General features: G+C 50.0%; 1 protein-coding gene across 8 annotated transcripts in view; it reads left to right on the plus strand.

The window, feature by feature from the left end:
- RYR1 (ryanodine receptor 1) overlaps positions 1-16534 on the plus strand; it is a 158554-nt gene that overhangs the window by 79015 nt on the left and 63005 nt on the right. For all 8 annotated transcript variants that reach the window (XM_035118948.2, XM_060275549.1, XM_060275548.1 and 5 more), the window contains exons 33-47: positions 127-213; positions 882-1108; positions 2121-3039; positions 4380-4580; positions 5660-5771; positions 6479-6628; positions 6859-7132; positions 8864-8978; positions 10174-10306; positions 10935-11029; positions 12146-12281; positions 13282-13468; positions 15656-15767; positions 15939-16059; positions 16227-16396. In XM_035118948.2, the coding sequence (XP_034974839.2) occupies positions 127-213; positions 882-1108; positions 2121-3039; positions 4380-4580; positions 5660-5771; positions 6479-6628; positions 6859-7132; positions 8864-8978; positions 10174-10306; positions 10935-11029; positions 12146-12281; positions 13282-13468; positions 15656-15767; positions 15939-16059; positions 16227-16396 (3039 nt within the window). The remainder of the gene's footprint in view (positions 1-126; positions 214-881; positions 1109-2120; positions 3040-4379; positions 4581-5659; positions 5772-6478; positions 6629-6858; positions 7133-8863; positions 8979-10173; positions 10307-10934; positions 11030-12145; positions 12282-13281; positions 13469-15655; positions 15768-15938; positions 16060-16226; positions 16397-16534) is intronic.

Raw genomic sequence — 16534 nt, forward strand, 5'->3', positions numbered from 1 at the left:
ACAAAAGGGTATTGGGAATCCTTATAATGCTACAATTCCCAGCATTCATTGGGAGAAAAGGTTACAAGTTGAAACCTTTTTCCTATGTGTCTTACTGCGTCATCTTACATACCTGTCGCACTGCAGGTGGAGCCAAACACGAAGCTGTTTCCTGCTGTTGTTGTCCTCCCAACAAGCCAGAACGTAATCCAGTTTGAACTGGGCAAGCTGAAGGTAAGGCCCAAGCCGCCAAATAGTAGTGTTTTTGCACACATCCCAATCGCTGAGCCGTGAGGGACTCTAGGGGTTCCAGCCTTTATCCAGGTTTCGGTTTCCTTGAAATGAAGGTGAATGGAGACTGTGGTGTCTTCAGGATATATGGTTACATCTGCACATAAATACAACCTTAGCATAGAATGGAGGGCCTCACAGCATTAACACTCCAACAGATCTTGCCTCCACATTAAGTTCCCAGACCATAGTTCTGGGTACAGCACAGAATAAGGCAAGCCTTTGTGTCTCCAGCTTCCAGCATCAGCCCAAACCTTCTCACAAACAGCCTCCCTTTAACCTGCTGTTCTCCATCCTAGCATCACATGGCATCCAGCCAGATGAGGTGGGAGAAGGCCCATCCTTTTGTCTCTACAGGGCAACTTATTTGGACATATAAACGGAAGTACTTAGCTGGCCACCTTAACAAAGAAACAAGTCTGACTGGTTCAGTTGCTTCTTCTTCTAGATTCTAAACCACACTGCATACTGGGTCACAGGCTTGGAAGGGACCCACAGATATCCAGACTGACCTCCCTCAAAACTATAACAGTATTTTAGAACAGAGGGAAGCTTGCAGTTGTGATATTCAGTGACTACATTCTTCTGTCTCCCTTCTCCTCCCCTGGCAGAACATCATGCCCATCTCAGCTGCCATGTTCCGCAGTGAGCGGAAGAACCCCGAACCCCAGTGCCCACCCCGGCTTGCCATTCAGATGCTGACCCCGATGACCTGGAGCCGTATGCCCAATGAGTTCCTGCGGGTAGACGTTGCCCGTTTCAGCGACCGGCATGGGTGGATGGTTGAGTGTACAGAGCCTAACATCATGATGGCCCTCCACATTCCAGAGGAAAGCCGGTGAGTCTCCTATAAGCCCCTGTAGGAATTACAGCTGAGCTCTACCAAATTCTAAGGCAGATTAGCCATTTCAGCACTGTGGAGAGCTCCTAATGAGCCACTTGCTCCCACAAAGGGCTGGAAGAAAACGGAGGCCTTTTGAGCATCTCTCCTCCAGCTCACCTCTCCAAGGTCACATGAACACCATTCATTTGAAGCAGGGGGCTCTCTTGATAGTTCCACCACCTTCAGAAATTTGGGGTAGTGGTGACCCCGGAGAGGACATTTTCTGTGGCAGCCCTAAGTCACAGAATTCATTCCCTGCAAAGGTGTGTCTAGGATCTTAGAGCTTTCAGCCAATGCTAAAGATGCATCTCATTACACTGGCATTGGCCACCTGAAGTGTGAGTTTTCAGGACCTACCTATTCCTGTTAATGTAATTTATTTTAATACTGTTTTTAATACTGACTTTTAAGTGGTTGCAACCGGCCCTGGGTCCTGCTGGTGAAAAGCAGGAAACAACAATAATGATATAAAATGATGGTAACGTGTACACTAAGCTACGAGCACTCTGAGTTATTTCCTCATCCGAAAAGCCTGTGAAGAGATGCCCTGTTAAGAAAATAGAAAGAGGAAAGAAAGTGTTAAGATTATCAACATGCATAGTTACAGACCTGTGTTAAGCTTATTATATTAATAATTCACTCTTTGCATCTATTTTGCTCTATTTTGTTTTTAACTTGTACTTCCCTTAAAAATCGTAGGGAGGTATTTAGTAGTAGTAGTAGTAGTAGTACCGTAGTAGTAGTAGTAATGCTGGGAATTGTAGCTCCATGAGGGGTAAACTACACTTCCCATGACTCTTTGGGAGAAGCCATGTGCTTTAAATGTAAGGTGTAGATGCAGCCCTAGGCTCAGTTGCCTTGTGGAGAAATAGAGCTTTTTCAAAAAGAGGGTGCCCAGGCCTGGAAGACAGGGCACTTCCTGCCACACAGTCCCCTCATGTCCCCCTCTTCTGACTCCCCTTTGCAGGTGCATAGACATCCTGGAGCTTTCAGAGCGCCTGGACCTGCTGAAATTCCACTCGCATACCCTGAAACTGTACTGTGCCGTCTGCGCCTTGGGCAACAACCGAGTGGCCCATGCCCTGTGCAGCCATGTGGACGAGTCTCAGCTGCTGTACACTATCGAGAGCAACCACCTGCCTGGCCTTCTGCGCAGCGGCTACTACGACCTGCTTATCGGCATGCACCTGGAGTCCGCCAAGCGCTCCCGCCTCATGATGAACAGCGAGTTCATTGTCCCCATGACGGATGAGACCAAGAGCATCACGCTCTTCCCAGCCGGTACCAAGAAGCCTGGCCTGCCTGGGGTGGGCATGAGCACTTGCCTGCGCCCGCCGCTGCACTTTGTGGACACCTGCTTCGTCAGCAACAGCAAGGAGCTGTACCAGTTGAGCCCGTCCATCCCCTTGGATGTACTGAAGGTGAAGGCTATCAACATGCTGACCGAGGCCGTCCAGGACGGCGGGCAGCACACCCGCGACCCCGTCGGGGGCAGCGTGGAGTTCCAGTTTGTGCCGGTCCTCAAGCTGATCTGCACCCTCCTCATCATGGGCGTCTTCGAGGACGAGGACGTGCGCCACATCCTCAAGATGATCGAGCCGAATGTCTTTGTGGAGCCCAAGGAGGAGGAGGAGGCACCGGCAGATGCTGAAGGAGGGGAAGAGCAAGTGCCCGCAGAGGAAGAGGAGGAGATGGCAGCAGCGGCGGAAGAAGATGAAGAGGGGGCGGAGAAAGAGGCCGGAGGGGGGAAGAAGGAAGAAGTGGAGGGAGGCGAGAAGAGGGAGCTGAAAGCCATCGAGGCCGGGGAAGCGGAAGCCAAGGAGGATGAGGAGGGGTTGGAGGAAGGCTTGCTGCAGATGAAGCTTCCTGAATCTGTCAAGCTGCAGGTAAAGGGTGTGGCTTTGGTGTTTCCTTCTCCCCCCCCCACTCTTTCCAGATCACCCAGCCTCTGTGGTCCTTCATCAGTGGCTTCCCAGCCATCTTATTCCCACTGTCAGTCTGTTAGCTCCGTTCCCTGCCCAAACAATGGACCACACACTTTTAACGGGATTGAGGGCATCTTGTTCTTCCCATCTTGGCTGGCCACTTTAAGAACAGGACGCTGTACTTACGTTCTAAGGAAGCACAAAAGGAGCATGAGGTGAACGCTTATGTGTGGATGGGTGTAAGGTCTGCATGTGTGAGATTGAATGGATGGTGGCTGTAGCGGTTGTGCTTCTGTGACCATGTGAGAAAGCAAGAGTGTGTTTTGGGTTGTACCCAGCTGAGTTTCAACTCTGAGCGGATGCGCTGAAATTAATGAACATGTTATTTCATTCCACTGGGTCTAAGCTCAGTTGGAGACAACCCTCAGTGGGTTGGCTCTGGCCCCACCCATGGGCTGCCCACTTTTAATGGGGGAAGGGACATCTTGTCCACTTGGCCACTGTGAGAACAGGATGCTGGACCTGATGGCCATTGGCCATTGGCCATTGGGCTCTTGTTATGTAACATCCTGAGCCAGCTCTGTAAGCACCATTCAGCTACCGGGTCACCCTGAAAGACCCATCTCTGTGTAGTCCACCTCCTTTGAGCCCACTCCATGTCCCATCTCCAGTTGGTAAGTACATTTGTTCTTGTTTAGTCGTTTAGTCATGTCTGACTCTTCATAACCCTATGGACCAGAGCACGCCAGGCACTCCTGTCTTCCACTACCTCCCGCAGTTTGGTCAAACTCATGTTCATAGCTTCGAGAACACTGTCCAACCATCTCGTCCTCTGTCATCCCCTTCTCCACATCCCCACACACCATCTTTCCCAACATCTGGGTCTTTTCCAGGGAGTCTTCTCTTCTCATGAGGTGGCCAAAGTATTGGAGCCTCCGCTTCAGGACCTGTCCTTCCAGTGAGCACTCAGGGCTGATTTCCTTCAGAATGGATAGGTTTGATCTTCTTGCAGTCCATGGGACTCTCAAGAGTCTCCCAGCACCATAATTCAAAAGCATCAATTCTTCGGCAATCAGCCTTCTTTATGGTCCAGCTCTCACCTCCATACATCACTACTGGGAACACTATAGCTTTAACTATACAGACCTTTGTTGGCAAGGTGATGTCTCTGCTTTTTAAGATGCTAAGCCCCAAACCTCTTCCCTCCTTCTCAGTCCTTTCCACCCGGCCCTGGTGACTGTGGCTCCTCTCCCCATTGTGCCGACTCCTCTCTCCCCCTCCCTCCCTCCCTCTTCCCATAGATGTGCAACCTGCTGCAGTTCTTCTGCGACCGCGAGCTGCAGCACCGTGTGGAAGCCATCATCGCTTTCTCGGAGCGCTATGTGGACAACCTGCAGACCAACCAGCGCCAGCGCTACAACACCCTCATGCAGGCCTTCACCATGTCCGCCGCTGAAACGGCCCGGCGCACCCGAGAGTTCCGCTCCCCTCCTCAGGAGCAGGTATTGGGGAGGGGGCAATGGTGGGGCAATGGGGAGAGCTAAAGGGGGTGGCTAGGCAGGGCTTCAGCCAGTGAAGAGGTACAACTTCCTGTAATTCCCCTATGTCAAAAGCCAATAATATTATCACACAGCACTCCAGAATATTATTATTCATTATTTATTGTATAATATTATTACTGACCACCTCGCTGAGCAAATCTCGGGTAAGTTTGAAAGCCCTGGTGCTGGCCTCTGATTGATATAGCAGAAGCAAATTGATATAACAGAAGCAAATTAAGTTTCATTTTGGGATTCACAAGATAAGCTGGGAGCCTGAAGGGCCCTGCCCTGCTTCTCTCCACCTGGCTTGGGTCGGGGCCTGGCAGGCTCCATAAAGGAGTGCTGCTGCTGCTGCTGGGCAGAGAGGGCTCCGTTTTTGCTTTTTAAAAACCATTGTTTTTATTTTTTATCTATATCATTTTAAATTGTGGTTGATATTAATGCTGTATTAGATTTAGATTTTATGATTTATGTGCAAATTTGATTTATGTGCAAATTGTTTTCCATTTGGTTGGTACTTTTTTATTTGTTTTGTTTATTGTTTATGATTTTTGTTAGGTTGGTAATTATGTAAATCTTGTCATGTTGTAAGCTGCCTTGAGCATTGTTTTTACTATGGAAAGGCGGCATACAAATAAAATGATGAATGGTGGATGAATGAAGTTCTCACTGTCAGTGGCCTACAGTGCAGCACTTGATGTTTTGCTGTTCTTCTAATTTGTATCCTGAGCAACTATTGGTTTACTGAGAGCAAGGGAAAGACTCTTCTAATGCATAGCCTTTCCCAACCTGATGCCCTCCAGATGTGACAAGCTATAACTCCTATCAGCTCCAGGCAGTTGTAGTGCAAAACATCTGGAGGGCACCAGGTTGGGGAAGACTGGCATAGTACATTCAACAGGAAAGGCCCAGATTCTCTGCTTAGCAGCATCCATCACTTAACTCCAGCATGATGCTAGGTGCAGTACAGAGCATGGAACAAAAGCTGCCCAGGCTTGCAACTCACATCCAGTGCAACCTGTGCCTTCTTTCCTCTGCAGATCAACATGCTGCTGCACTTCAAGAATGGGGCTGACGAGGAGGAGTGCCCAGTACCGGAAGACATCCGGGACGAACTGCTAGAATTCCACGCTGATTTGCTGTCTCACTGTGGTAAGGAGCACATCTTCATTGCCCCTACCAGCCCTAAGCACACTGAAAGCCACTCTGTGCTCTACTTGATGCAGAGGAGTGCTGGAAGCACCAGCTGTGGAGCCCCCAAGGGAACCCTGGTCTCACAGAACCAGATGAGGTGTGAAGAGGGCAGAGCAAAAACAGACAGGGCATCAGAGTCTCAGATTGCTTGGGAAGGACCTGGGCGAGGAAGAGACTTAGGGAGCTGTGGGAAGGCGTGGACCTTCAGTCCTCACAACTGGAAAGAGTTGCTGTGCTCACTAGGCCTGAGCTGTTTTGTTTCTTGGAATAAAGAGTTGACTTCACTGACAGTTTGTGAGTTATTGCTGACCTGCTCCCAACACCTGCCCTAACATCAGGATACATTTAAAGCGCTGTGATACCACTTTAAACAGTCATGGCTTCCCCCAAGGAATCCTGGGAGTTGTAGTTTCTTAGGGGTGCTGAGAATTCCATTTTGTAGATGCAAGCCACACCTCCCCCAGCTTATCCCTGTGGTGAATGACAGCTAGAAGCTTGCAGTGAAAATCCAAATGGCAAGTGTGGGTTGTGAAGATGCTGCAGATGCCAAGTTCCACACTTGCACAGTGTGTTCTTGTCCACACACCCTGGCTGGCTTGGGCACCAGGCCGGTTTCCCTCATTTTTTGACGCGTGCACTTATTGGCTCTGCACATTCCCCAACAGGTATCCAATCGGAGGGTGAAGAAGAAGAGGAGGAGGAAGACACGTCCTTCTACCGGCGGCTGATGGGCTTAGTGGATAAGGTAGCGAGCTTCCGCAAGAAGGAGGAGAAAACGGAGGAAGAGCAGCCTGCAGAAGAGGAGCCAAAACCCAGTAGGTGCAAGAGAGGAGTTGGGGAAGGAAGGGGGTGATTAAGGGGCTACTTTGCTGAGAGTTGAGGAGCATGGCCATGAGTCAGGAGGAGGCAGATTTCTTTAATGTTCTTAAGAAGTGTCCTTTGCCTGCTTGGGCACCTCCAGATGTTTTGCACTACAGCTCAGTATTTCGCTCTCTCTTGTAGGCTGTCTAGTAGACCTCAATTCTCCCTCTCCCCAACCATGCAGGCACCCTGCAGGAGCTGATCTCACACACCATGGTTCACTGGGCCCAAGAGTCTTTCATCCAGAGCCCGGAGCTGGTGCGGGTCATGTTCAGCCTTCTCCATCGGCAATACGATGGCCTTGGGGAGCTAATCCGTGCCCTCCCCAAGGCCTACACCATCAACGCCAACTCTGTGGAAGACACTATGAGCCTGCTGGAGTGCCTGGGCCAGATACGTTCACTGCTCATCGTCCAGATGGGACCTGAGGAGGAGAACTTGATGATACAGAGTATTGGGTATGTGCCTCCATCCCTTCCTGTAGCCTCCTCCTTTATCCCACCCTGAAGCAGTCCCTCCCTGCTCTCTGGGTTCCTGGCTCCTGCTCAAACGGAATTGTTCGCTCCAATTAGCTGCCTGTGCCTAGTGCAGAAATACATTTCCATATTACTCAGCCATCTTGGTTCATCTTATCTGGTACTGAGCTCTACGAGGTCTGAGGCAAGGATCTTTGCCCTGAAGCCCTTCTCGCTTGAGACGTAACATCCGCTCTGTCCATGATCTATGACCCCACTCTGCTGACTTTTGACTCCTTCCCATTTGCGGGGACAGCATCTCTCTCCGAGGCTAAGTCCACTTCATACATTTAAAGCACTACGATACCAATTTAAACAGTCATGGCTTCCAAAGGATCCTGGGAGCTGTAGATTGTTAAGCATGCCAAGAGTTGTCCCCCTCACAGAGCTGAAATTCCCAGAATTCCCAGTGCAGAGAGATTGATTGATTAAGCTCATCTGGGAATTGTAGCTCTGTGAGAGAGAATAGGGATCTGCTAACAACTTTCAGCACACTTAACAAACTACAGCTGCCAGAAATCTTTGGGAGAAGCCATAATTGTTAAAGCAGAATCAAATTTGCTTTAAATGTATAGTGCTGTTGTGACCTGAGATGGTGAATGCCTAAGTCTTGGCAGCCCTCTGAATTTTGCTTTGTTTTAGTCCAGGCATAGGCAAACTTGGCCCTCCAGATGTTTTGGGACTACAACTCCCATCATCCCTGACCACTGGTCCTGTTAGCTAGGGATGATGGGTGTTGTAGTCCCAAAACATCTGGAGGGCTGAGTTTGCCTATGCCTGTTTTATTCTTATTTTTATATTTTATTTGCAATTTATACCATACATTCAATACAATTCCATTTCTGCAACATCACCCTGGAGTTGTGTGAACTACCACAGCACCATCGACAATGCATTTGCTGTACTGTCTCTTTGGGGAGATCAGAGTCAGGCGGTACGATGGGTAGCTTTGGGCTGGGTGTTGTCTTCTCGGTCATATTCTTCAAAATTAGCTTCCAAAGTGCAACAACTCCAGCCCACCTCCATAAGAGTATAAGCAGAGCCCTGCTGGATCGGGTCAAGGGTTCATCTAGTCCAGCATCCTGTTCTCACAATGGCCAGTCAGATTCCTGTGGGAAGCCACCAAGCGGAATCCAAGCCCTCTTTCCTCCTGTGGTTTCCGGCAACCGGTGCAGTGGTACCTTGGTTTACGTACATAATCCATCCCGGAAGTTCGTTCTTAAACCAAAGCCATTCTTAAACCGAGGCTGCTTTCGCTAATGAGGCCTCCCGCCGCCGGTGCCCTTCCACCGTTCGGTTACCCTTCGTAAATCGAGGTAAAGTTTGCTAACCAGAACACTACTTTCGGTTTTGCAGAGTTCATATACTGAATAGTTCATAAACAGAGCTGTTCTTAAACCGAGGTACTACTATATTCAGAAGCATTGCTGCCTCCGACCGTGGAGGCAGAGCATCACTATCATGGCTACTAGCCATTGATAGTCTTACCCTCCTCCATGTATTTGTCCTGTCCTCTTTTAAAGCCTTCCAGGTTGGTGGCCATTCTCTCAGTCTGAAGCTCTTCCTCTTAAACACTCACGACTCCCCTCTATTCCCACTTGCTCTGTCTCTTGCATCATGGGCTTGCATTCTCCTGTACTCAGCATCTTGCACCCTTGTGTCTTCCCCTGGCAGCAACATTATGAACAACAAGGTCTTCTACCAGCACCCCAACCTGATGAGGGCTCTGGGCATGCATGAGACCGTCATGGAGGTGATGGTGAATGTGCTCGGTGGAGGAGATTCGAAGGTAAGGAAGCTTGTTCTTGGCTAGCACCAACCCATCTTTTCAAGGCTGCTCATGGCTACACACACACCCAACAAATTGATGGAACAGGAGGGGGAGGAGGAGGTGCGGTCTTCAGTGCAGGAGAGCGAGGGGGTCCATAACTGGATCAAATGCTTTCTGCCATTCTGCGAGGAGGGAGGCATGGAGCTTTTTAACATGTGGAGAGACAGCCTCCATCACGGCCACTGCTGTTTCCTGCTCTTGACACCCATTTTGATTTCATAAAATCAATGTGATATATATATATACACATCCTATATAATAAAGTGCAAGTGTCTCTGCGTCCAGTTGTCCCGTGTGTCCCTGGGTTACTGCGCATGTGCCCCAGGGACACAGGGATTGGACAGCAGACACTGCACGCGTGTACTCTCCCCCCCCTCTGCCTCCTCCAACCGCCGCTCCCGGCAGGACACCGCCTCACTGCAGGGCACGTCAGGGAAGCGAGGGTGGAGGCCGGCGGAGGCCTCCTCACAACCCTCCCTGGCCCGTGAGAGGAGCGGCGGGAGGCCGCGAAGCAGCGGCGGCGAGGTAGGCGTTTGTGTCCCGCGTCCTTCCTGTCGGCGGCTGGGGGAGAGGAAGGAAGCGCTGCTTTCTCCTCCTCCGTTCCTGTCCCCGTGCCGCTGACAGCAAGGACAGGTCCCAGGGTTCGGAGAAGCGCTGCGCAAGCGCTTCTCCGAACCCCAGGATGTTCTAGCGCCCGTTATTGAACGGGCCGAAATACACTAGTACATATATAATACTTCAAGAAGTGGAGTGGAAGAACTCACTGCTTCAATTCTTTTCCAGCACTGGAGCTTTTGAGGAACTCAGAGCTCTTATTTGATCAGTTCCCACAGAAAGGAGAAGCACCAATAGCAGTTTGAAGTGATGCATCTCTCCTCCTTCAGGCCATACAGTGGGGCTATGAACTGCTTCATTATTGACAGGAAGGCACCCCCCTTTTTTTTTTAAAAAAAAAGCTCCCTCCAAGTGAATACACGCACACTCAGAGTGTTTATTCTGGACTTGGTGCACTGCAAGTGCGTGCAACAGCCATGCAATCCATCCTCATCAAAACGTTACCCCATATTTCAGGAGAGGGGTGGGGTGGGTGAGATGGTAAAGTGGGTGTTTAGCAAAGCTGTTAAAGGAAGCCGCCCTGTCCCTTGCTGAGCAGGAGATCCGCTTCCCCAAGATGGTGACCAATTGCTGCCGTTTCCTGTGCTACTTCTGCCGCATCAGCCGCCAGAACCAGCGCTCCATGTTCGACCACCTCAGCTACCTACTGGAGAACAGTGGCATTGGGCTAGGTGAGCAAGGGCGCTTTGGAGCAGGGTTGGGGGAGTGCAGTGGGGTGTTGGGGTGTGGAGGATCACAGCAGATATCAGCTGTCCAAAGATGGTGGGAACGGGCTTTTTCTGCGGTGGCTCCCCATTTGTGGAATGCTTTCCTCAAGGACTCTTGCCTGGCCCCTTCATTATATATCTTTAGGTCCCCAGCAGAAATGTTTCTCTTTAACCAGGTGTTTGGCTGATGAAAATAAATTAGAAATATTCTCACACAGGTGAAATTTGGTCCTCCATTTCCATGTGTGTCTGGTGTCAAAATTGAAGGGCAAACCTTTTTTTTTGTCCGCTTCCACTATTCTGTGAAATTCTGATTTAAAACAAATTGAGAAAGCATAAGATGTCGCCATGCAAATTTATCCATGCCTCTTTAGCAGGGGAGGATTAAATCCCATTTTGGAAAATTAAACAGTTGAATTTTTTTAAAGTTGGATTTTTTTATTTTTGCCTCTAACACAGACCTACCCAAGTTGTGTCATTCCAGCTACAACTTCTGAGGGGCAGTGACTCCTCTGTCCCCTTTTGTCAGGCCATGCTCTGCCCCTTGAGCCTTGAGTTCTGCCTGTTCTTACTGCTTGCTTTGCTCCTCTAGGCATGCGTGGATCCACACCCTTGGACGTGGCAGCTGCTTCTGTCATCGACAACAACGAGCTGGCTCTGGCCTTGCAAGAGCAGGACCTGGAGAAGGTAACAGGCATGGCCAGAAAGTACCAAACAGGAGTGGGTGGGTGTAAAGTGTGGCTAAGGGTCAGCTTTGGGTATTAACAGCATACTGGCTACAAGAAGACTCCTCCTCCTACAAGAAGACTCCTTCCACAAGTTCCCCCCTCTCCTTTCTCCCTCCCCCAAACCATGATATTGCTGCCCTCCTGCCCATTTCCTTTATCTCAGGGACCGCCAGCATCCTTGAGGTCTTCTTCTGCTGCCCACAAAGGTTTTCAACCCTGTCCACATGAGGTGGTGAGGGTGGTCACCTTTTCTCCTGTGACAATATCATAGAGCTGAAATGGCAAGAGTGGCACTCTTTACCACTTCCTCTTTCCCCTCTATGTGCTTTACAAGGTCCATATGAATTCTTTTTCCCCAGACCACGTAGAAAAGTGAAGTGTGTGTGTGTTCCTTCTTTCTGTTTCTCAGGGAGATAGGGGAGAGAAGAGATGAGAGGTGGTGGCACCCATGGCAGTGGTGCAGAAATCCAAATGGGGCCTAAAAACATCACCGGCTTCCTTGGCAGCCTTTTTGTCCAGTTGTGAGAGAGTAAATTCCTCTGCGGTTGCTTAGCAACTGCATCCCACCTCTCTTCCTTTCCTGGGCAGCGACGCTGGAGCTAGTTATCTAAAGGTCATAAATGATGCCAGGATCAATACACATCCTGCTCACTGTCGAATGCAGTATGCCTCTGAATGCTGACTGCTGGAAATGGCAGAAGTATGGAGTGTTGATTCTGCTTATATGAGCTTCTGGTTTGCCACTGTGAGAATAGGATGCTGGACTAGATGGGATCCAGCTAAAGGACTCCTCTTCCATTCTTCTTGCCTATTGATTTCATGAATGCAGACCTATTGCTCATGTGAAGTCACTTATTCTGTGGTTTGTGAGTCTTGTCAGTTAGTTATGAGCATAGCCTTTTTTTAAGTCCAGGGAAATGAGGGTGGATTATCCCAGTCATGAATCTGGTCCTCCACCATTAGGATTGAAGTACTGAATGGCGGGACGGACTTTGGACATGCCTGCCCTATGGATAAAGGCATGGAAGGATTGGGGCTTTGCCATCAAGTCTTGCGCTCTCCCTTGCTTCCCCAGGTGGTGACGTACCTAGCTGGGGCTGGCCTCCAGAGCTGCCCCATGCTTCTCTCCAAGGGATACCCCGACATTGGCTGGAACCCCTGTGGAGGCGAGCGTTACCTCGACTTCCTGCGCTTCACTGTCTTTGTCAACGGTGAGCTTGGCGGTGGGGGGGCTCTTACCACTGGCAGTTACACAGATAATTCAGGGTTCAGAAAGGCAAGTTGACTCTTTATCACTCGCCGACTCAGAGAACACAGCTGGCTGTCTTATTTCGCTCACTCTGGGGGGGGGGGTCTGCCTTCCTCTGGCACCAGTGTCTTCAAAATGGCGGGTTCCCAGAATGGAGCAGTTGCTGCTAAATTTGGATATAGGTATCATTGTGTTGGTGTTGCATTGGAGCGGCATCTGGCAACCTCCCCCCCCCCCCCGATGTTTTAAACTGATGGCAGTTGTCCTCCAAAACTTCTGGAAGGCACCAGGTTGGCAAAACCTGCACAGGAGGTAGGTTGCTGCAGATTTCATTAGGTGGACCCGGGGGTTAATTTTGGGGGGAAACAAGTGATTGACAAAAGAGACGAGGCATGTTTATAATGCTTAGAACCCTGGCTAGCTAGTGGGCCATATCAGCCCCAACAGATGTCACAGACCAGCCTTTATTTCCCCTTCTAATATCCCTTCCAAGACTTCAACCAGATTCTGAGCTGGCACTGGGCACATTCCACATATGTTTAAACTTGTGCCACAACCATAAGAAATATAATCCTTACTTTGTGGAAACAAGTCAAAGCAGAAATAATGAAGACAGCAGAGTTTCCACCAGGTGCTTCTCTGGCAAAAATATGCAGAACTAGGGGCTGATGCCTGCTTGCTTCACTTACCAAGCCTACCTGTGCACCAACCCCTTTGCCAACCCCCCTTCCCTTATGACTGACCAACCCCACCCCCATCCCTTTACACCTCCCTTCCGGTTTGTCCAAACCTCCCCTCCCAGCTCTCCCCAACTCCCTCCCCTTCACCTTATCTCTCTAGGTGGCAATGTGAATTGCAACATGACAATAGTGTTACAATTTTATGTGTATATGCAGAAACCTTCCTCCCACCCCCATGCTTCCTGTCCCCGTTCATGCAACGTTCCCCCTTCTTTCCCGCAGGTGAGAGTGTGGAAGAGAATGCCAATGTGGTGGTTCGCTTGTTGATCCGGCGCCCTGAGTGTTTTGGCCCCGCCCTACGAGGTGAAGGTGGCAATGGGCTGTTGGCCGCCATTGAGGAGGCCATCCAGATCTCGCAGGATCCTGCCCGCGATGGGCCAACAGTCAAGAAAGATCGCCGCCGGGAGCTGTGCGTGAAGGGAGGCGCGAGGGCACTGTGCATGCTGACAGGGAGGGCAGACTTATTGAGTAATTTGGGTGGGCAGGGCATAGAATTAACATACACATTCCAGGGAAGCAGCCCCCATCCTTGAACCAGAGGGTATGCAACCCAGTTCATAGGAACATAGAAGCAGGCCCTATACTGAATCAGACCATTTTTGCATCTAGCTCAGTACTGCCTACACTGACTGGCAGCAGCGGTTTGGCCTGGGAACATTCCTAGCCTGCCTGGAGATTGAGCATAGTACCCTCTTCATGCACAGTAGATGCGCAGCCACTGAACTAAAGTTCATAGCCTGGAGGTATATACGAAGCAGCCTTATGTCAAGTCCGATGCCTGGTCCATCTGGCTCTGTGTTGTCTACACTGACTGGCAGTGTTTCTCCAGGACATTCCCAGGGATTGAAGATACCAGGAACGTTCTGCCTGCAAACAGGTGGCAGCACCACTGAGCTGCATCCCTTTCCAACTTAACAGCTCCTGTTAAACTGGGACGGGCTGGAAAAGATGGTGAAAGTGGAGGCAAAATTGTTCTGTTTCTCCAGGAACAGCAAGAGGAGCAGAGGCTCCCTTGCTGCTCAGTGCATTGAGCAGAGCAGCAGCATATGACCTGCTCCAGCTTATCTCTCTTGTTGAAAAGGTGCCTTGCTAGCTTCACGGATCAGCTCGTAGCACACAAGTCAAATACTTCCTTGACAAATATCCGCCTTGGTAGTTCAGTCAGTAGAGCATGAGGCTCTTAATCTCAGAGTTGTGGGTTCGAGCCCCCCGCTGGGCAAAAGATTCCTACATTGTAGGGGGTTGGACTAGATGGACCTTGTGGTCCCTCCCAACTCTACAATTCTATGAATCTGACGCATTGCCTCGCATGCTCCGAGCATTACCAAAATAGGACTAGTCTCAAGAGTCAGACCCACCCACCCGGTTTCTTAGCTCAAATCAAAAATTCCCTTCTCTGTTTCCCTCTCCACTTCACTTCCCCTCCACCTTCAGGAGGACTGGAGCCTTGATCTGTTTGTGTGTGTGGGTTTTTTTCAATGTAAAAGCTAAGAATTCAGGTTGTTGATGCAATATTCTAAGCCGGGGTAGTCAACCTTATGTGCATGGGCCACAAGCAGCCCACAGGAGTTGTTTAACCAGCCCATGAGCTGCCCCCAAACTGAGCTGCCCGCTTGGCGAGTCCCCACGCACTGCGCTAAACCGGTGCAGTGTGGCACGGGAACTTGCTTCCGCGGTGCCGGAAATCACGTCTGTGCAGATGCTGATGCCGGAAATCGCGCACGTGCAATCCGGCCCACTGAGGGATCTCCACTGGAGTGAACTGGCCCAGGCAAGGTAAACCTTGCCAACCCCTGTTCTAAAATATGACTCAGCAATATCAAGAGCAACACAATGGCCAAAAACAATTACAATGCAAAAATTTATGGAATAATTCAATATACAAACTGAAGTCTCTGAAAGTCTCTGAGAGTACTGAATGAATCACGGTGCCAGACTTTACCCGGCAGAGAACAAGCTGTGAAGCTTTGTAATCGGCAATGTCCAATTCTTATGTCCAACTCTGAACTCTGCTGGACAGTGTTTCCGGATAGCAACTACTGTTTCATTTAATTCTTCATCAGCCAATTGGAAAGATATATACTTTCTTCATAAACCAATCTTTTTTTCAAATGTAATATACAGGAGAATGGAAAATACTCTGGAACAGTGCTCCTGTGAATATGTAGTTCCAATTGGCTGATGAAGAATTCAACGGGTCTGGCACCGTGATTCATTCAGTACTCTCAGAGACTTTAAGAGACTTTAGTCTGTTAATCTTTATGTTTTGAATTATTCCATAAAGTTTCACATTGTAATTGTTTTTGGCCATCGTGTTGCTTTTGATATTGCTGACCCCTGTTCTAAGCTAATGGCCATATTCTGCACTCTGCTGACATGGTGACCAGTTGTCCGAGCTCTCTGGCTGCAGCTTCATTTTCACACACACTTCGTGACAAGTATTCATTCCTTTCCCCTACTATCACATTTGTTTGTTTGTTTGGGGATAAGGCTTCCTTATTTTGCCCCTCCCCCCATGCTCTCCACCTTCACTGCATGAATGGCTGATCCTCACTCTCCCCTTTTCCTACCCTCTCTCTCTTTTTCTCTCTACCAGATTTGGGGGAGAGGAATCCCACGAGGAGAACCGGGTGCATTTGGGCAATGCAATCATGTCCTTCTATGCCGCCCTCATCGATTTGCTGGGGCGCTGTGCCCCTGAGATGCATGTAAGCAGCACCGCTCCACTCCCTTCACTGCACTGATCCCACCTGCCCTCCAGCACAGTCCTCTGCTGGGTCTCAACCCCCCCCCAGCATCCTTTCTTCCAAAGTGGGCATTGGATCAGATTCCTAACCAATTGGCTCCTCCTCACGCCTTGCCTCCTTCTATCCGAACAGCTCATCCAGGCCGGAAAAGGTGAAGCCCTCAGAATCAGGGCCATCTTGCGCTCCTTGGTGCCCCTCGAGGATCTTGTCGGGGTCATCAGTCTACCTCTGCAGATCCCATCATTTGGCAAAGGTACGGTGGCCGGGCAGGACCTCTCCTGTCCCGAGAACCTTCCAGGCCTTTCCAAAACTTTCCATGTGCACTTGCTGCTCCTTCCTCTGCCTGCCTTGCTTTCCCCACCCCAACCAGCTTGCTCTCTCTCCTCCACCTGCTAATGTTCTTTTCTTGCCCGTGCTTAGATGGCAGTGTTATCGAGCCCAAGATGTCTGCGAGCTTTGTGCCTGACCACAAGGCACCCATGGTGTTGTTCCTGGACCGGGTCTACGGCATCGACAACCAGGACTTCCTTCTCAGCGTGCTGGAGGTGGGCTTCTTGCCTGACATGAGAGCTGCTGCCTCATTGGACACGGTGAGTGTTGGGATAGGAAGGGATGAATACTATTGGCTGGAAACCACATGAGGGGGAGACTGCTGCTTGGGGGCTTCCCATTGGGGCATCTGGCTGGCCACTATGAAGTCAGGATGCTGGACTTTGTTTGTTTATAAA

The sequence above is a fragment of the Zootoca vivipara genome, chromosome 6 (genome assembly GCF_963506605.1).
Source record: "Zootoca vivipara chromosome 6, rZooViv1.1, whole genome shotgun sequence".
NCBI lineage: Eukaryota > Metazoa > Chordata > Lepidosauria > Squamata > Lacertidae > Zootoca > Zootoca vivipara.